The 19,561-nt window shown below is 36.7% G+C and overlaps 2 protein-coding genes across 3 annotated transcripts; both read left to right on the top strand.

The window, feature by feature from the left end:
• The first annotated feature begins 58 nt into the window (after nucleotides 1–58).
• On the top strand, nucleotides 59–6,409 carry LOC109214123 (ADP-ribosylation factor 1-like 2). The gene is made up of 7 exons (XM_019378012.1): nucleotides 59–371; nucleotides 2,902–2,992; nucleotides 3,853–3,968; nucleotides 4,535–4,594; nucleotides 4,728–4,793; nucleotides 5,770–5,969; nucleotides 6,051–6,409. The coding sequence occupies exons 1-6, from the start codon at nucleotides 315–317 to the stop codon at nucleotides 5,959–5,961; spliced, it is 582 nt and encodes a 193-aa protein (XP_019233557.1). The 5' UTR covers nucleotides 59–314; the 3' UTR covers nucleotides 5,962–5,969; nucleotides 6,051–6,409.
• Nucleotides 6,410–9,667: 3,258 nt separating this feature from the next.
• Nucleotides 9,668–19,197, top strand: LOC109214121. 2 transcript variants are annotated; one of them, XM_019378009.1, is made up of 18 exons: nucleotides 9,668–10,218; nucleotides 11,216–11,274; nucleotides 11,357–11,488; nucleotides 11,677–11,817; nucleotides 12,268–12,324; nucleotides 12,797–12,891; nucleotides 13,098–13,230; nucleotides 13,316–13,495; nucleotides 14,151–14,341; nucleotides 14,445–14,511; nucleotides 14,741–14,874; nucleotides 15,146–15,212; nucleotides 15,331–15,393; nucleotides 15,553–15,797; nucleotides 15,879–16,008; nucleotides 17,137–17,229; nucleotides 17,498–17,701; nucleotides 18,601–19,197. In XM_019378009.1, the coding sequence occupies exons 1-18, from the start codon at nucleotides 9,867–9,869 to the stop codon at nucleotides 18,889–18,891; spliced, it is 2,634 nt and encodes an 877-aa protein (XP_019233554.1). In that variant the 5' UTR covers nucleotides 9,668–9,866; the 3' UTR covers nucleotides 18,892–19,197. The 2 variants fall into 2 exon arrangements, with proteins under 2 accessions (XP_019233554.1, XP_019233555.1); XM_019378010.1 differs by having other exon boundaries at nucleotides 10,131–10,218; nucleotides 11,353–11,488.
• The last annotated feature ends 364 nt before the right edge of the window (nucleotides 19,198–19,561 follow it).

The raw sequence follows: 19,561 nt of genomic DNA, 5'->3' as shown, positions 1-19,561 counted from the left end.
AGGAAAGGGGAAAAGGGGAAAAGCAAAAAGAGAAAAGAGAAAAGAGAAAAAAAAAACAGCAAATAAAAGAAACTCAGAGAAGTTGCCAGCAGAAAGTGAAACCAAAAGGAAAAACAACGCAACCTTCTCTTAAAGCACAAGTTGTACTCTTTCCATATATCTATTTGATCACCCAATTAACAAGCTGCTTTATCATCAGATCATCACAATATATCTTTTTCCGTGGCATCGATTCTTCGAGCTTCGCTCTCCAGTTTCATCTGATTTGCTTTTGGAGAGAGAGAAGAAGAAGAAGAAGAGAAAGGCGAGGCGAAATGGGACAAGCCTTTCGCAAGCTCTTCGATACCTTCTTCGGAAATTCTGAAATGAGGGTATAGCAATTCGGCCTAGTCCTTCTCCTCTTATTTGTCCATTATAATATGATCTATTGATTGCTCTTTTTCTGTAGTGCTTTGTGTGAATTTGCGTAATTAATTTTGCCAATTTAAGCTCTCCGCACTTGTTCTTAGCTCGTTTGGAAGATGGGCTTTCATATGCTTCCAAATTTTCCTTTCTTTGGATTAGAAGAAGCCAACTGTTTAGAAACATGTTTGAGGTTATTCAGGACGAACTGTAATAAGCTGGATCGTGCTGAGCCTTCAACTAATGTGTATTTCGGTTGTCTTTTTTAGACTGCCTTAAATTGAATTAGCCAGCATATCATTAATATTTTCTTTCTGTATGAGTTGGAAATTTTTTAGTTGATTTCTTAGTTTAACTCCGCTTCTCCTTTTCTTCTTTGGAGAATATTGAATGAGAAAGAAACTTATTTTTGAAAGCACATGAAAGTGATAAAAGGCACCTTAACATAATTAAGTATCTGTTGGCTAGGGATATTGGACATATTTGTGACAAGTACTGTGATGTATGGTCCATTTTTTGTGTTAATTGGTAGTTAGAATGACTGATTTGAAATGTTTTCTTCCGCAGCTGACCATTTTTAATAATATTTTCTCTGATGAAAGGTAGAATTTTACTGAATAAAATAGTAACAAGGCGGTAGTAATCTGTAAACAGTGTCTGGCCCTTTGCTCCTCCTAAACCTGTAAGGAATCCAGAAGAGCTAAAATTTCTATAATTTCAGCTGCTATATTTCTAATCCTCCAACACTACAAATCCTGAATACATCTAAACTTAATATGGGGAATACAATCTTCTAACCCCAGTACCCCACTAATGTTAGTAATATCTGTTGTGCACTTACTGCAGCTAGTTTGCTTCTTCAAGGTTGCTTCCTTTCTCACGTTGATTGAATGCACTGTTGTAGCTAGTATTTAACATGGTTTTGGTAATGCATACAGTCAAGTGATGAATTAGTTCCTTTGAAACATGAAAGTAATTTTGTCAGTTTGGAATAACAAGTTAGATATTGCCAAAACCACCAATCCGTATGTAGGTTGTGATTGATCAAGAGTTTTTTTAGTTTGGTCAGGACTTGTATGTTAGTGTGTAGGGATAAATGTGAGATATGGAGAACCCCTAATTTAGTTTGAAAGATAAATTACTTAGTACCAGAATGAATTCATATAGCCGACCCAAACTAGTTGGGATTGAGGTGCAGTTGAAGAAAACAATGCAAGATGTCAGCTAGCAAATTGGAATAACTAACTTGGAAATCTCAGTTTCCACTTTCCCTTCAAGAATGGCCTTAAGTAGATAGGGTAACCAGTTGAAAGTCAAAGAGGTTAAAAAGGCCCTCAATAAATTTATAGGCACTTTCACCGTGTCAGAGGTGATATGATCCTAGTCAGCATCCTTAATTTCTCCTTTAAGGTAAATGTCATCCGAACATATGAAATATCATCAAATAAAATCTTTTTCCTTGGGGTATTAGGCATGTGGTGCAGCACCCAATGTGTCGAAACATTGGAAGGTATGGGGATAAGAGTTTCTTTGAGCCAAATCAGTTTGCTTCTCCTAATGAATTTTTTTTTGTTGATGAAGTAAGGAATTTCATAAAAGGCATCAAGAAGATGCAAATAGTATAAGAAAAGATAAATATAAAAGTCAATGTTAGCTCTATTACAAAAGGTCTATTCTAAAGTTAAGGAGCTAACAAAGTCCAAAAGGTTTCACGGAAACTAACTAGGGAAAGATCGCACCAACTAAACAGATTTGCTAAACATCTAGCCTTCAGAGTGTAGTTTGGAGCTGATATGCCATCAAAACATCTTCTGTTTCTTTCTGTCCACAGACACCAGAATATGAAACCAGGGCTCATCCTCCAAACTATTATTGCTCTCTCTTAACAAACAACTGCTGCAAGTTGGTCGGGTTTTCGTAGCAGAAAATTCATTTTCTGCAGAAGTAATAAGTGATTATATAGTGCAACATTTATTATCCACAATTCAAGAACTTGCTTTCATTGTTCGTCCATTGCTATCTATGTTCACCAACCTCAGTTTCATCTTGAATTATTTCCTGCAGGAGCTTTGTTCTGTAGATCCTAGATTTTCTGCTTGTATGTGTAGTTACTTTTTAAATACTTGCTGTTTATCTTAGCCCCGGGCCTTAGATACTGGTTACTGTTATTGCATGTCATTCATCTTTTGGTTGTTATGCTTCTGCTACTATTACGGTTTCTACTGGAGTTACTAATGAGTTGTCTTTTCTTGTTTTTTATTTCCATCTTTCTGAGCCGAGGGTCTACCGGAAACAGCCTCTCTGCCCTATCGGGTAGGGGTAAGGTCTGCGTACACATTACCCTCCCCAGACCCCACTTGGTGGGATTTTACTGGGTAGTTGTTGTTGTTGTTGTTGTATGTGTAGTTACTTTTTAACAATACGTATGTCTTGTTATCTTGTTTCATTTTTCCCTCTACTGTTATTTCTTGTCTCTGATTCTAATTTCAACTGGGATAGGTTGTAATGCTTGGGCTAGATGCGGCTGGCAAAACAACTATATTATACAAACTGCACATAGGAGAAGTTCTATCAACAGTTCCTACCATTGGTATGCTGTCTGTTTTAACTTCTGCTTACTGTGGTATGGGACCAATTATGAAGTTCGTATTTGTAAAACTTCAACCAATCTGCTTGTGGTGAAGTCATTGTCAGCATGTGTTGCTTTCTTTTTTTGTTTCTTGTTGTTTGACAGAGCTACCCGGTACCTGTGCTAGTGGGAGGTAGCAGGTGCCCACCGGAATAGTCGAGGTGCGTGCAAGGTGGTGTCCTGGACACCCCTCTTATCCAAAAGAAAAGATGGGAAAAAGTTTGTAGGAGACGCCAGTTTATAACTTTCTATTGGTCATTGTTAGTTCATTATGAATTTCTGAGAGTGTTTGGTACATACTACTTCATGAAGTAACTTATTTGGGAAATTGCTCCCAGCAGGCCAGCACTAACCAAAATAGTTAATGGAACCTTAAAAAAGCTCGCTTCTCCTATCTAATTGACTTCCTTTTTACTTGCAAACTCCCAGTGATCAAGTGCAACACTTGATTCCATGGCATACTTTCGACACCTTTTTTTTGTTTTTGGATAGATCACATACTAATCTCTTCTTTCTTAGGGGAATCCTTTTCATTTTCTTACATTACTTTGGCTGTCACATCTCGGAGCCCAGATCTTATCTTATGTGACTTAAAATAGGTTATGGTTTTTCTAATTCTGATGTCATTGCTTATTATCTCAACATAATATTTGCATAATGGAAGTTTGAAATCTTGAACATTGATGTGAAAACTCTTCCTGCTTGTAACGTCATTAAAGTTTTCGGAGAAAATTCTCAAAAACACCTGCATCACCAGGTGAATATTTGTCTATGGTGTCTGGAACTACTGTAATAGATGATTGTATATGCATGTCTTGCAGGATTCAATGTGGAAAAAGTACAGTACAAAAATGTTATTTTTACCGTGTGGGATGTTGGTGGACAAGAGAAATTAAGGCCACTCTGGAGGCACTACTTCAATAACACAGATGGCCTGGTAACTGCACCCGTTATTATTCTTTGCTTTCTATTTTTCAAAGAAAATAGATTGTATTCTTTGGTTGCTACTCTATATCTGGAAATCATTTCTTTACTTTGCATTCAGTGGCATCTAACCCATAATATCACATATATGCCTGTGGCCAAAATAAATTTTCCTTTCTTCATTGAGAGAGGTAACATTGCGTAAAAGCAAAGAGGAATTTGAAGTCTTGAGAGTGATGAGATTAATTATCAAGGATACTGTACATTCAATTGTATCCTTCTCCCTATAACTCTTGGGGCCAAGTTTATTTGCCCGTTCCTTCTGAGCCCCTCCCCTCCACAGACCACACAGACAAAAGGGAATGAAAAGAGATGGATATTTCAATTAAGAAAACATATGAATATTTTTATCCAAATGTTTGAATTTGGTATACAGAAGAAGCATGCATTATTAAATGTATTGGCCCAATCCCTTATGATTGACAAAACTTACCGCTTCTCTTGTTTATGTATTTCAATTTCTTGTTTGGAAATTGCCTTTCTAAACTATATACCATATCTCTTCGCTACGTTATACAGATTTATGTCGTTGACTCTTTGGATCGAGAGAGGATTGGAAAGGCGAAACAAGAATTTCAGGTTGTTTATCTAGACCTTAATTTTATGAGTCAGGCTTCTTTGTCGATGACATAATTTAATGGCCTTTATAATGTGTTTTCATTATAAAAAAAAAAAAAAAAAGTTTTCCTTATAAAAGATAATGTGTTTTCAGGCCATCATCAGAGATCCATTCATGCTTAATGCAATCATCTTGATTTTTGCTAACAAACAGGACATGGTAAGTTGCTTTTTGTTCCAGTATGTTTACTCGTTCTCAAAATGCAATCAAATGCTTATTTACCATTTTGCTCTTTTTACTTGGTCTTTGAACAAAAAAAGGAGGAGGCTAAAGCTACTAAATGAATCCAAAAAAAAAAGGTTCAACGTACTGTTACCATTTTTGTTTTAAAAAGAAAATAAAGGTTCAAAGCTTATTGAGCAACTTATCAGATTTATTGTCCTGCACTTTGAGATGTTCTGCTCTTTAGTTTGTTATAACTAAAATTTCATGTGGACGAGGATGATATACTGTAGTCCTTGATACCTTGATTAGTGAAACCGAACTATTGTCCATATCTCATAAGATAGATTGTGGGTTCGAGTCACCAAAGGAGCAATAGCTCCAACAAAGGGGGATAAAAGGGGAATCAAAGGGGAGGGGAAAAAAAGGTTCTACCTAAATCTAAGCAGACTTAAACATGTGTACTCTGATCCTTGATTATTGAAACCAAAGTTGTATCTGCCTCAGTAGATAGTTGCTCAGTGAGCTCCGGTAATCAAAGTATGTTAACATGGTCTCCAATGAATATGTGCACACGACCACTGTTATTTCTCTTTCTTGCTTTCTAGTTTCCACCAAAGAAGCAGCTCATTCTTTTTCCTTATCTTTCTGTCGTTTGTTAAAAGCAAGCATTTTATCACTTAAAAGCAATAGTGTCAAAGCAAGAAAATGTGGTAAGATGGATTTTGTAAATGACTGAGAGACCCTGTTAATGGTGTATAGAGAATCTGCATAGATAGTAAACAGGCACAATCTTTGTGCTATTCCAATTCTATAACATTTACCATTTCGAAAAACCAAAAAAAAAAAAAAGATGACGTTTCATGTAGTCACGCATTGGCAAGATACTAGAAGTTTCATTTATTCACATGCCATTTTCTCCCTTTAGTGTTGGGTAGTACTATTATTATCTTGAATATCTTTTTTTATCCAGAAAGGAGCAATGACACCAATGGAAGTGTGTGAAGGCCTTGGTCTCTATGAGCTTAAAAACCGAAAATGGCATATACAAGGTACATGTGCTCTTAGAGGGGATGGCCTATACGAGGGACTGGACTGGTTAGCCAGCACTTTGAAAGAACACAAGGCTGTTGGATACTCTTCGATAGGCCCTTCATCCTTCTGAATAATCAGGTTTAGACCTAGCCTTGATGTCTTCACATTTGTAGCTAGTATACATAACCTGCTGATCTTACTATACTTGACCCTTTGCAGGCTCACTAAAGAACTTGAACCTCTTTTGAGGAGCAACACTCAATACCCAGCTGTTTATAAATTCGAAGATTATGAACTCACGATGATAGTTCTTTCCCTTCACTTCTTGGTGCTGTGCTTTTGGTGCTAGTGAAGTAGATAAGGCACTTGATTTCGGGCCTAGTGTGAAACTTGATCTTTGATTCTGTTGTATACTGAAATCTGGGCCTTACAGTTAATGTTACCTAGACGCTAAGAATGCTTCTGTCGATACCTACTGCAGTACTCTCAGTATGAATGCTTTCATGTGAATATGGTAACTAATCATCTAGTTTCCAGATGTCCAAGTACAAAATATGCCGGTCAAATTTTTCAGAAAACATGCTTTCCCAGATGATGCTCGAGAAGCTTTTGCTATCAAAAGTCAAAACATTAATCTCATTTTTTTCTTAAGTGAATCTTATTCCTGGAACAGTTTCGTCATCATGGAAATACATGTATCAAGTAAAAAGTCTCCTTTTAAAGAATTTCAAACCCACTAAGCGTTTGTGTATAGAGTTTACTTCCCTGTACATAATTCCCCTGTACGTCTGTCTCGATCACTTAGCTTTTAATTTAATAGTAGGTCGACAGCCTCGATACACAGAAGACTAACTCGAGATTATTATTATTTTGGTGCTCATCTTCATTGTGCCAGTTTTGGAGTTAAAGGTTAAATTGATTAAATTTCTTTTAAAGTAATATATTTATTAAAGTTGGAGAGGGGTCTCTGAGGCAAGACAAACAATAAGTTGTGGAGGAAAAGAACAGCAATGACATTATAAGCCATTCAAAGGCCAGCCTCTAATAAAATAATGAATGCCAGACAGATAACTATCAATTCTCAAACAGTCAAACTATTCCATTGATAAGGACCTAAACAGAATGAAAGAAAGAATGAACGAATTAAAAAATTAATTAACTCGCTGGTATCATTCTAGTCTGCGTTTATAATGCAACTCCAAATCTTCTGTTTACCACTGACCATTGTTCTTCTTATATTTGGTATAAACAACGTAAAATTATATGTGATCGAAGTTATAAATGCACTTTGTTGCGGCATTTGTTGCTGTCAAAATTTAGATTCACTAGTTTTACCAGTAGAGAATTATGTGGACATGACCTGCCTATGATAGAAGAAAAATTTTTTTACTAAAAATATTACTACTACATCTTCTTTTTTCTTTTTTTTTCTTTTTCTTTTTGTTATGGATAAGACCAACACTATTCTGGTCGATCCTGTTTTCCTTTTTAGGTTTACTAGGATAAGAATGAAAAACTAAACTATTGGACATTTAATAGTACAGTATTTTCTAATTTCACCATTCACCAACAAAGAATGATGTGGACATGACCTTAGAGAGTTCAATCATTCTTAAAAATAGCAACTGAAGATGCTTTTTTTTTCTTCCTAAAATGAGTAAGAGAAATGGGACCACAGTTTGCTTAAGAAAAGCAAAACAAAAAAACTATGGCATGATTATCAGAAAAGGGAGGTTTGGATTAATTATGATGGTGTAAAACAATCTTTTGCAATTAATAGATTAATTGAAATATGATCATACACTTGACATTTTTCTATTCAAAAACTAAAGAATATCATAGAAGTTCTCCTAATTGCACCCTATTTTTTTAAAAAAAAACATATATATAATATGTACAATTCAATAGGTTAAATAGAAAAAATAGACCATTTTTCTTGGTTGTAGTGCGGATGTTGGAGCAGCTCCTCTATGATGTGGATGTGGAGAGGGGGCTGTCGCCGCTTGATAGAGGGAGAAGCGGGAGTCACCGGAGCTATCTGCGTCGAGTCGAGTGTTTCGATTGAAAGAGGAAGGGAGACAACTCAGATGCCAGCACGGAAATAGGAAGAGTCGTGCTTCAAAGTAGAATTCTTCTAAGATCCATTGCTCGATTTTGCTGCATGCTCTGCTCCCAAAATGCAGAGAGACTTGCGAAGGCAGATCCGGATTGGTTGGTCCGGAAAGTCATGGGAGAGGCAGGCTAAGTAAAATAATTGTACTTGGTAAATTGCTATTACACCTTACATTTTAGCTTTCTTGGTAGTATCAAATATTATTTTGGTATTTTCAATTTTTGATAGTCGGAGTTTTGGAGCAATAGTGAAGTTATCTCCGGGTTCAAGCCGTAAAGCAGCCATTAATTCTTGCATTAAAGTAGGCTATCTACTTTACACACCTTAAGATACGATCCTTCCCCAAACGTTGCGTGAATGCAGAATCTCATGTGCATCGGACTTGCTCTCAGGGGCGGATCTACCTTATGAGGTAGGGGTGCCACGCCACCTGTTCGCCTCCGTAAAAGTTTTACTATGTGTGTAAGATAGCTGTGAGAATACTATTATATTGTTAGAGTGGCACCTAAAAATCACAAAGTAGTCTTGGGTGCCACTGGTTCAGCGCCCACTCCATAGGCTTTGGTGCCCTTACGGATACGAGCTCGAATCCTACTATAGCGTCTTCATTGTTTTTACCTTTTATTCTACTTATTACGATTTCTTTATTCTTAGTTTATTTAGCTCTAGGGCCCACCTCTTCTTCCTTGTTTTCCCTTTGCTTTCTTGTCCTCCCTTTCTTCCTTTTTTCCCTTTGCTTTCTTGTCCTCCCTTTCTTCCTTTTTATTTGCTAATCTATCTTTTTGAATTAATTTTAGTATTAGCATATAATGACTTTCTTTTTTATAACATAATATTATTTTGTATATTGGAGAATAATTTGTATCGTATTTCTTATTGGCTTTTGAAAAAACATTGAATAACTTGACTAGTAGTCATTTTGAGTTGACTATAATAGGTTGAATGTTGAAGGTAACTCGACAATTAACATGAAAAAATTAACCCAAGAATGATAAAGGTAAATTATTCTAGTCAAACAAAGAATATGTAGTATTAAGCTAGTCTTTAAGTAAATTTTCTAATTTGAGGCCCTCTTTCATGATTATTTTTTTTGTTTGCAATTTTCTTTTACAAATATATATTTAAATTAAGTATAAAAATATTGAACCTAAATCGAACTTATTTGATTTGTCAAAAAAGACCTATTCCAGTTAATCCTAAATCATTTTTATTCGGTCTTTGTAGCTAGTTGTAAGTATTATTTTGGGGCATACACATAAAATTTTAATAATCGGTGTCAATATTTGAAGAAGCGAACAAATAAATAATTACTATAACAACAAACAACGTTAAATTTTGTATTCATATCCAATATTTTTTATTTATATATACATATCTAATAAAATATTTCAGCAAAGCGGTGTCCCGTAACATCGCTTGGTGTCATTTATATCTGCCCTTGAATACACTGTATGCATAAAGTAATGGCAACGATAACCTCCGGATCCTGAATCCGCCTCTGCTTGCTCTACCCACTTTTTGATCATAGTACCATTGGGGAAAAAAAGAATATTGTTGCTATATTTTTATTTTCTGTATTGGAAAATTTCAGGAAAAATATGCGGCCGCTATCTTTTGGTGCGCATTGATTAACATACTCATTGTACACTGGTTCGCAAATCACATGAGTGTTACTAATTTTATTCTATAACATTTGTCCCTTTTTCCAAAAGAAATTCACTATACTGGAACCATAACTGATTAACTGTCACTGTCGGTGGAATAAAAAAGAAACCACAACCACCAGTAACCAAAAAAGGTCTCTCACTTGTACCACACATTACCTACTGGTAAATCACACAAATGTCATGTCATACTCCAATTTACATGGAATTATTTGGAGTTTAGATTCGATCTTTTTCTCCTAAAAGATCAAAATAGAGATGCGTTCATGTCAAAATTCCACTATGTTTTGCCACAAACGCGCCTTGATTTTGCGTAAGAATCCGCTGTTGCTTTATTTCCCCTGTTGTCAAGGTCTTCGTAGAAATGCGAAATTCCGATGTGTTCTCGATCAGATTGTCCCCAAATTCGCCGTTTCCTCTTCGCTGAGCTCAGTTTTGACTTCCGGCAACGCGATTGCTGCAGCGGCCGCTGTGGCAGGTACCGGCTCGCTTCACGGAGCGGTTTCGTCTGCGATAACTCAGGTCGCCGTCACGGCGGTGGCGATTGCCTCCGGAGCTTGCCTTTCCACTAAGGTGGATTTTTTGTGGCCCAAAGTACATGAACAACCTGGTGAGCTCCTACTTTCTGTCCTTTTACCTATCCTATATATATATATATATATATATATATATATATATATATATATATATATTTGGAATTAAGTTATATATACTAATAGTGTAATCAATTTTTTACTCTATTAGTGTAATTTAACTATGTTACTTATCATTTATTTAAGCTACAGTTCAATGTTATTAAATAGAGTTATTTACAATTGCCATTTAAATGACATGATTGTTAGCATAAAGCTTAAACTCTATATTTTTAAGTTTATTTTGATTTTAAAAGAAAAGCTGCATTGGAAGTATACGTTCCATTAGAAGTAAGTGATGCTGTTAGTAGAGTTAACATGAATGTTTGTGACTATGGCGGCAGTTTTGGTTATCAGGGAAGCAACTTTGACCGCAATTGAATTTTAGAAGAATTGATGTGTTCCGTTAAACTAGAAAAAAAGTATAGCAGTATATATTACACCTTTTAAGTTTAGGAATCCTGGTGGACAGTGGAAGAGTCTGTTAGTTTTTGTTTCTACCTTTTGTAGTGGACGCCTTTCTTGCCTCTGGAGCTTGTCCTTTCAAAGTTTTTAGTGGGAGCTTGGCCCTACCATTTGCATGTATTACGGTCTTTAAATTGGAACTGCCTTTAGAACTATTGCTAGGGCAATACTTACATTTTATGCAATTTCTTACATGTAACTAAACTAGAAAGAAGTAGCTTTCACTTTTTCATTTCCTTTGTTGCACATAGTATGTGCATTCTGCACTATTGCCTCTAAAGCATTCATTGAAGAAGTCTTATGTTCCATTCTATATCTGAAAGTGTTGGGATTATCAGATTATGTGTGCCTGAGATGTAGATAGGAGATGAGAAAGCTTCTTAGTTCTCTGGTTTTTGCAGGATAAAATCTGATAGTATACTAGCTTTGACTTAGGCACAGATTGGCTTCTTTCTTACTGTAAAGAGTATACATTATAAGGGCTAGTAAGTAAGTGTAATTCTTCTGCAGGATCACTCTTGTTGGATGGAGTAGATGTCACCGGATACCCCATATTCAATGATGATAAGGTTTACCATCTCAACTTGCACTTGTTGATGTCCATATAAACATTTGTCAATAGTACTTAAGATTCTGAATCTGTGAAGGCAGGTGCAGAAGGCTATTGCATTTGCACGGAAAGCTCACCATGGACAGCTACGCAGAACTGGAGAGCCTTATTTAACACACTGTATCCACACTGGAAAAATCGTAGCTGTCTTGGTTCCATCAACTGGGAAAAGGGTACAATTCTGTCTTCCCAATGGCAGTAGTTTGTTGAACATCTCATATCACTTAAGGTCTATGTGTCTCTCTTCATATATATCTAGGTTCCTTGTTCTCATTTAATTTATGTTGGAAGTAATGCATGCGCTGTATTAGCATATCTCATAAATGAATTTGCTTACGGTAACTGCGAAAATTTTTTGTAGGCGATTGATACAGTTGTTGCTGGAATTCTCCATGATGTGATTGATGATACTAGTGAAAGTCTGGACACTATAGAGAGAGAGTTTGACACTGATGTTGCAAATTTAGTAGCAGGTGTTTCTAGGTTAAGTTACATCAATCAGGTACAGTATGCACTATGATCACTAATGAGGGATTTGAAGTCACAACTATGGTTGATATGAGTTTAAATCAGGACATGGTAAATTAAAAAAATGGATGAGCCAATGATATGCCTCAATTTAAATTCAGAAAATTGCAGACCCTCGGAACCATATTATCTGGGGTACTTTGACTGGGCACAGAACAAATTTAAGATCACTGTATTTAAATGGGCTATCCGAAAAAGGAAAGATAGAGATAACTCCTCTGGAAAAATGTATTTTTAAAGTAATATGATCTTTCAAATAGACTGCAGTGCAAAAGAAAATATATCTTTTAGACAAGTGGACATTGTTACGGATGCCCCAAACTGGCCAGTAGGATTGTCATTTGGGTGGAGCAATTGGTTTTCTCCTTCGTCTTCTTCATGGTTCTCTGGTCACTTCTAACATTTAAGTAAATTTGCCGTGCAGCTGCTAAGGAGGCATCGCAGGTTAAATGAGAATCAAGCTGCACCTAGCCAAGAAGAGGTACTTGAATGCACATTAAGATAGTTGACCATTGCATAGAATCTGAAATTATGTGATGGCTTGTTTGGAGAATGGTAGTAATAAGAGGATCTCTTAATTCATTCTTGTGTATTCTTTGATATTCTGAGAGTAGTCCAGCTACTTCCATCTTGCCAGCATACTCTTCTCATTGTTTTCTGAGTAAAACTGAGTGTATGAATAGATGTGATGACATCCATCCTTTTGTAAGACAGTATGTAAATGTAATGTTCCTCTTCTCATATTTTATATTCGCTCTCACTTTCAGCTCTTTATTATTTCTAAAGTTATCAAACAAGTGTGACTTCTGAGAGCAGCGAGAAAAGGGGCTTTGAACTGTTCCTTTTAGCATCATAATATGGTAGTGGATAAAGTATAAAGCTTTGTTTAGTCCTGAAGTTAGTAGCTATGCACTATGCTTTATATGTTTATTTCTTTGTATATCTGTTTACAGGCAAATAGTTTACGAGTGATGCTACTGGGCATGGTTGATGATCCACGTGTGGTGCTTATCAAACTAGCAGACCGTCTTCACAACATGAGAACCATGTACAATCTTCGAACCAATAGTTTTAGTTTGTTTCAGTTAGATTGATTTATGCATGAGTGTGTCCAATTGGGTTTCGATAATTAGGAAAATGTTGACTTTTTTATTTGAGTTCCTACTTCAATATTTTGTCTTTGTAAATCCTAAACATCGACGCGTGACACTATTTTTGATGTGGTTGATTACTTGTTCATGGGAACTCTTCTAGATATGCATTACCTCCAGCCAAGGCTCAAGCTGTTGCTCAGGAGACTCTGTCTATTTGGTGCTCACTTGCTTCGAGATTGGGTCTTTGGGCATTAAAAGCCGAACTTGAAGATCTATGTTTTGCAGTGCTTCAGGTGTGTCATGTTTTAGTCATTTATACAGCAATGCTGTCATGTGAGAAGGCAAAAATTTGTAGTAACTTGAGAGTATATAATGCAGCCTCAAATTTTTCTTCGCATGAGAGCTGACCTAGCCTCCATGTGGAGCCACCCAAACAGGACAGGCAATGCAAGAAAAATACATGGCAAGTCCAGCTCTCTTTTGCACCAGAGAATGAGAAGTATGGCTGCTGAGCATGAAGAACCCGCAGAAACTGATGAGGAATACATATGCACGAAGGTGAAGACTGTTTGGAATTTAGTTTCATCTTTATTCTTGAAACCTTTATTGATGCATTGCAACGATAAATTGCTAGATGACTGATAATTTGTGTCCGTTCTTTCTGTTCCCGGTCACTCTATGAATGATCTATGTTCTATCAGAGAGTCACCATGTCATTCGAGCTCATATGCTTTTGGTTTGGTTGATTTTTCTTTTTCCTTGTAATTTCCTCTCATTTTTGTGCCAAATCATCTTTCACTAATCACAACTTGTCCGAAGAAACTTCTTATTAGGATTTTCTAAAAGCAGATATTGCATTTCCAACCGACGCCAAAAGTGGGCAATTAAGCATTACAACTTTACAAAACTAGAAGTTCAAACTGATCGTATTTCTGAACTTGTAACTTTCCAATAGCAAATTCAGTTTACCTGTTCCTGCACAGTCTGTCAGTCATAACTTGACTTGAACAAGAATTTGATATTTTTACCAAAACCTTTTCCTTTGCCCCCTATGTGGGTAGGGGATGCCAGTATTATTCTTTCCTCCAACAGTTTTCGTCACTCTGTTTTTGCGTGTGGGTTGGTGCAGGCTGTTCATTCATCTGTATTTATGTCTGCTCTTGTATTACCTAAACAGCTAATGAATTTGAGTCTAACTATCATTAACCTTCAGGTTCTTTTGCAAGCTGTACTTCCTTTTGATCTTTTACTAGATAGAAAGAAGCGTATTGACTTTTTCAACAAGCTTGTGGCAAATTCAAATTTGGAGACAAAACCAAAGGTCGTAAGGGATGCTGCTTTTGCACTAGGGTCTCTGGTAGTTTGCGAGGAGGCTTTGGAGCGTGAATTGTTCATTTCTACTTCGTATGTTTTGCTCATCAATCAATGCAATACATCTGGAATAAAAGAAAGGTCTCATGACCTATTATAATGCTCTTTAACATTGTGTATCTGTTTTATGTTGCAGATATGTGCCTGGGATGGAAGTCACATTATCTGGACGCTTAAAAAGCTTGTTCAGTATTTACAGTAAGGTAGAAAGATAAATTCATAAAGCACAATTCATGCAAAGTTGTTGCTTGTTAAAAAATATCAGAAATGTGGAAAATCTATTGTGGTGCCAAAGATGCTTTAAATTATAAAAATTTTGAGGTCTTTGTTGATTATCTTTCTTCTTTTGCTGCTTCATACTCGGATATCTTGCTTCTTTGTCATATTGTTTTTGAGGACAATCTATTTATATTTTTATTTTACTTGACACAGATGAAAAGGAAAGAAATTGGCATAAACAAAGTATATGATGCCCGTGCCTTGAGGGTTATTGTCGGAGATAAGAATGGAGCATTACACAGCCAGGCAGTTCAATGTTGCTATAATCTTCTCAATATTGTGCACAGGTGTATAAATTGATTTGATTTTGTTTTGTTTAATATCACCTTTATACATATAATTGGATTAGACCTCCGAACAGCAATGGCACAAAAAGTAGGAAAATGGTTTGTTCCCTTCGAAGAATCTGCACACTTATTAAGAGCGTATTTATCATCTGCTTGTTTTAATTTAATTATCGGATATCATATAAACTTTCTTAAGATAGATTGAATATGCATGTCAATAATGTGCCTATAGAGGTTCAAACTTGACGTATTCTGCTTTTCAAATGTTTAGGCTATGGTCCCCTATTGATGGAGAGTTTGATGACTACATTGTTAATCCAAAACCAAGTGGCTACCAGGTTTGAACTTCCTTTTTACTTCAGCGGGTTACTGCTTTTGAAAGTTAGATTTGCCATCTTTGCGGCATAACCACTGTTCTGACATCTATCCATCCTTAAATTCTCCTTCTGATCTCAGTCCCTACACACTGCAGTACAAGGTCCCGACAATTCACCCCTGGAAATTCAAATAAGAACCCAGGTATTATTCCTCAAACATTTCAGTTGATAATAGATAGTTATTCTCTATACTTTGGTCTTTCCTTTTCTTTCTTTTTTTGAATTTTCTTTTGTTAGTCGGTAGAGTGGTGATTATCGTTAAGTTTTATGTAGCTCTAAAATGCTGGTCTTGAATATTCAGAGGATGCATGAGTGTGCTGAACATGGACTTGCTGCACATTGGCTTTATAAAGAAACTGAAGATAAGCTGCCCTTGGAGACCAGTGTAACTGGTTCTGGAAAAACTACACCCTCATACTTCTCAACAGATATTGAAGATGAAGGTTCTACTTTAGATGATGGGTCACATAAGTATAGCTCGTTAAAAGTGGGACATCCTGTCCTCAGAGTGGAAGCAGGTCACCTGCTTGCTGCAGTTATTGTGAGGTAGATCATCACTGAATTCATAGTATGTATCTCGAAAGCTTTTCATTTAACTTGTATGTGCATAATTTTCTTTTTCACCAGAGTGGACAAGGATGCAAGAGAATTGCTTGTTGCTGTAAGCTTTGGGCTAGCAGCTTCTGAGGCAGTAGCTGACAGAAGATCTTCTTCTCAAACGAAAAGATGGGAAGCTTATGCAAGCTTATATAAGAAGGTACTCGGTGGAAGTCTTATAACTTATATTTCAGAATAATATGGTTCTTATACCTAGCAAGTTCTATGCTGAATAGTTGGCTGATCACTGCATGTCTGTTAGCGTATTCATGTTCTGGTGCCAAGGAAATATAAGTCACATCTCTTAATAAAATCTCAAGGACTTCTCCTCATTTTCCAATTCATTGACCTTGACGTACTTAGAGATGGTTAGTTGACCTTGATTGCTGGATGAAAAGAAACCTTGATATTCTCTTGATATAACCTGATAAGGTAGCTATCACCCACACTAATCATGAAAGTGGCTTAAGTTTTTACCGGAAACTTTTCCTCTTTCATAGTTTGGTTGACCTTAAAAATGGAATACTAGATAAATAATAGAATTGTGACACCAATATTGCCTATTTAACTTACCTGATAGCTAGTTGCGCTTACGTTGGTGATGATAGCATTAAATAGTTGCATGGTGCCCGTAGATCAATATGTAATGGGGGAGGCCAAACACATCTATCTGCAAATGCAGAGAGAGCAGCAGATCAAAATCTGAAAGCAAGTAGGAGGAAGAAGCTAATCAATCAGAATTGAGACAAGGAGGAGAGAGACAATATTGCCGAAAAGAGAAATTTACCTTGGAGTATTGGAATATGTAATTGAGTCCAGGCAATCTGCAGCTGATATAGCAACATTTAGTGTTCCTAGTTAGCCCTTTGAGAATCGATATTCAGACTATAACTTTTAGGTATACAGGATCATCAACAACAACAACAACAATAGTAATAACAATAATGATGATGAGATGGTGATGTAAGTTCCATCGGGCGCAAAAAATACTAGGTGATTTCTTCCCATCTGTCAAAACCTTGGTGGGCAAAGTTACCCGGTACCTGTGTTGGTAGAAGGTAGCAGGTACCCGGTGGAATTAGAAGAGGTGCACGCAAGCTGATGTCGACATCACCGTTATCAAAACAAACAAACAAAAAAGATGGTGATGTAAGTTCCTGTCTCCTCAAATTTCTGTTTACAACATACATCTTTTTGACATTATCAGCATATTTGCAGGCAAGTAGTCATCTCTTAGTGCCTAAAATCGTCAAATTTTAACTTTAGGGATTACGAAATGGTTTTTCAGGTATCCGATGAATGGTGGTTCGAACCAGGACATGGCGATTGGTGCACTTGCCTGGAAAAGTATACACTTTGTCAAGATGGTATGTACCACAAGGTATGAAGTCTCATACCATGGCTTGAAAGTTTAATTTTAAGAATGCAAAGGTAAATCATGATGTTATGTTTCCTTTGATACTTCCCAAACTGCTGCTTGAATATGTTCTTGTTCTAGGATCAGCATAATACACAAGTCAACTTATTAATCCTGTGTGCAGTCAAGTTGTGTTACATAAAAGGGATGTATGGAGTAGTTGCGAATGAACAGTTAACATGTCTCTTTATTCTGCTGGGATCTTGTAACAACTATTATTTTGTTGATGCAGCAAGACCAGTTCCAGCGCATGTTGCCGACGTTCATCCAAATCATTGAATTGACAGAGGAGGAAGAAAATCTTTATTGGGCTATCATGTCTGCCGTCTTTGAGGGGAAACCTGTTGCTTCTGTTACATCTAACCCAAGTTTTCAGAATAAGCCTGGCTATAGCTCTGCTAATTCAACACTAACGGATTCTGGCATCAACAATAAGGTACTGACTGCTTGTACATACCCGAAGTTCACGATAGCAGTATGATGAACGTCTTACCATTGTTGTGCTCTTATCTAATACTTGGGAGAAGTAGTAATGTCGTCAGTGATGATTAATGAAGTTAGCCATTAAACCATGTAAATGGACATTACGTGTCTTTGTCTGATCAATGTCCATCCAATGTATGGGAAGAGACCAACAAAAGGGAATCAGTAGTTATCCAGAAGTATTTATTCCTGGCAGCGATCAGTGATCATAGCCGAGGGTCTATCGGAAACAGCCTCTCTGCCTTTCCAGGGTAGGGGTAAGTCTGCGTACATCTTACCGTCCCTAGACCCCATTCGTGGGAACTCACTGGGTTATTGTTGTTGTTGTTGCAGTGATCAGTGATCACGACACCAAAAGTATGGCATGTATGGGAATTTCATTTGCTTTCCTGTGGTTTGACATAAGCTATCACTTTGATAACAGATGTTGTCACAAGATAGTGTTTTGCTTCATGGTCAGTGACAATGGTGTGGTGGTTGGGTATTTGGAAATAAAAAAGAGGGAAAAGTTAGAGGACGGTTTGATTCATTAAAGTAGTAGACTGATTCGACCAATGAAACTTTAGGTGCTTTGTGAGGTGACAATATTGTAGAACATGAACTTATTTTTAAAAAAAAAACAAAGAACAGATAGATTGTAGAACATGATACAGTGACATGATAAGAAAGCACTTTGTGGATCCTGGCTTTGTATCTCTTTTCAGTCTCAGGTGATCTATCCATTCCTATTTCCTTCAATCTTCATTGTATTTGCACATAAATGTACAGTGTATAAGCTAAGCACGTCCCCCATATGACCCTTAAAGGTTCATTTAGCTAATGAATTCAGCTTGCAATTTGGAAAACCTACAGGTATATTTGCTGAGGACAATGCTTCAATGGGAGAAGCAACTGCGCTCTGAAGCAAGTCTCCAGCAAGTGGAGTATGCTACAAAAACATACGATGCTAGCTCTGGTTTGCTAGGAGAGGTGGTGATTGTATGCTGGCCCAATGGTGAGATAATGCGCCTGAGCACCGGTAGCACTGCAGCTGATGCTGCTAGGAGAGCAGGCGTAGAGGGGAAGTTGGTTTCAGTAAATGGCCAGCTGGTAGTGCCCAATACAAAGTTAAGAGATGGTGATGTGGTTGAGATCCGAATGTAGATATGTTTCATTACGTTCAAATCTAGTACAGGCTGTACAGCATGTATATTTGTTGCAGTTGTGGGAAGCGCTCGCAACAGATTGAAGTTCTATGTCCTTGCTCGGATTTGGTCACAGTAGTCAGAGCAACTAGCTGCTGTGTGAAGTCCCTATTTTTTTCATAGTTAGGCCTTGAAGTGGCTCTTCAAAATGTACATATTGTTAACTTTAAGGCTCAAATGAAATCACTATTGACGCAGGGCGAGCGCCATACCGTTCAAAGAAAAATGAAAAGAAGAGAGGCTAGACTAAACACTTTTTAGTTCATTCCATCTGATTTCACAAAACTTCCTTTGTTTCAGTTGCGTAAAGAAAAATACGTACGGAAAAAGAAAATGTTTGTGATAAATCACAACAAATTCATATACAGTCAGACTTCTCTATGACAGCAGCCCTATATAACAACACTTTACTATAAAAGCCAAACTTTTTCGGAATTAATGTTCATATTATGTTATAATATATGTTCTCTATAATAGCATTTCGTTATAACATCCAAAAATATTCGGAAAAACGATGTTGTTATAGAGAGGTTTTGACTGTACTTTATAAAATATGAGTTGCAATAGTAGTTTTTAAGTTTCAAATAAATTGATATTTTTAGAATAGTCTAGGAAAAGAGTTGCTCCCT

The sequence above is a fragment of the Nicotiana attenuata genome, unplaced genomic scaffold, assembly GCF_001879085.1.
Source record: "Nicotiana attenuata strain UT unplaced genomic scaffold, NIATTr2, whole genome shotgun sequence".
In the NCBI taxonomy this organism is placed as follows: domain Eukaryota; kingdom Viridiplantae; phylum Streptophyta; class Magnoliopsida; order Solanales; family Solanaceae; genus Nicotiana; species Nicotiana attenuata.
This window is presented reverse-complemented; position numbering and strand designations above follow the sequence as displayed.

Bases quoted from the DNA above. Each gene is read 5' to 3' on its own strand.
- LOC109214123 (XM_019378012.1), top strand. From the start codon at position 315: ATGGGACAAGCCTTTCGCAAGCTCTTCGATACCTTCTTCGGAAATTCT. The intron at 2,993-3,852 runs GTATGCTGTCTG...CATGTCTTGCAG, and splicing joins ATCAACAGTTCCTACCATTG to GATTCAATGTGGAAAAAGTA. The intron at 4,595-4,727 runs GTTGTTTATCTA...ATGTGTTTTCAG, and splicing joins AGGCGAAACAAGAATTTCAG to GCCATCATCAGAGATCCATT.
- LOC109214121 (XM_019378009.1), top strand. From the start codon at position 9,867: ATGCGTTCATGTCAAAATTCCACTATGTTTTGCCACAAACGCGCCTTG. The intron at 11,489-11,676 runs GTACAATTCTGT...AATTTTTTGTAG, and splicing joins TTCCATCAACTGGGAAAAGG to GCGATTGATACAGTTGTTGC. The intron at 14,875-15,145 runs GTGTATAAATTG...TCAAATGTTTAG, and splicing joins CTTCTCAATATTGTGCACAG to GCTATGGTCCCCTATTGATG.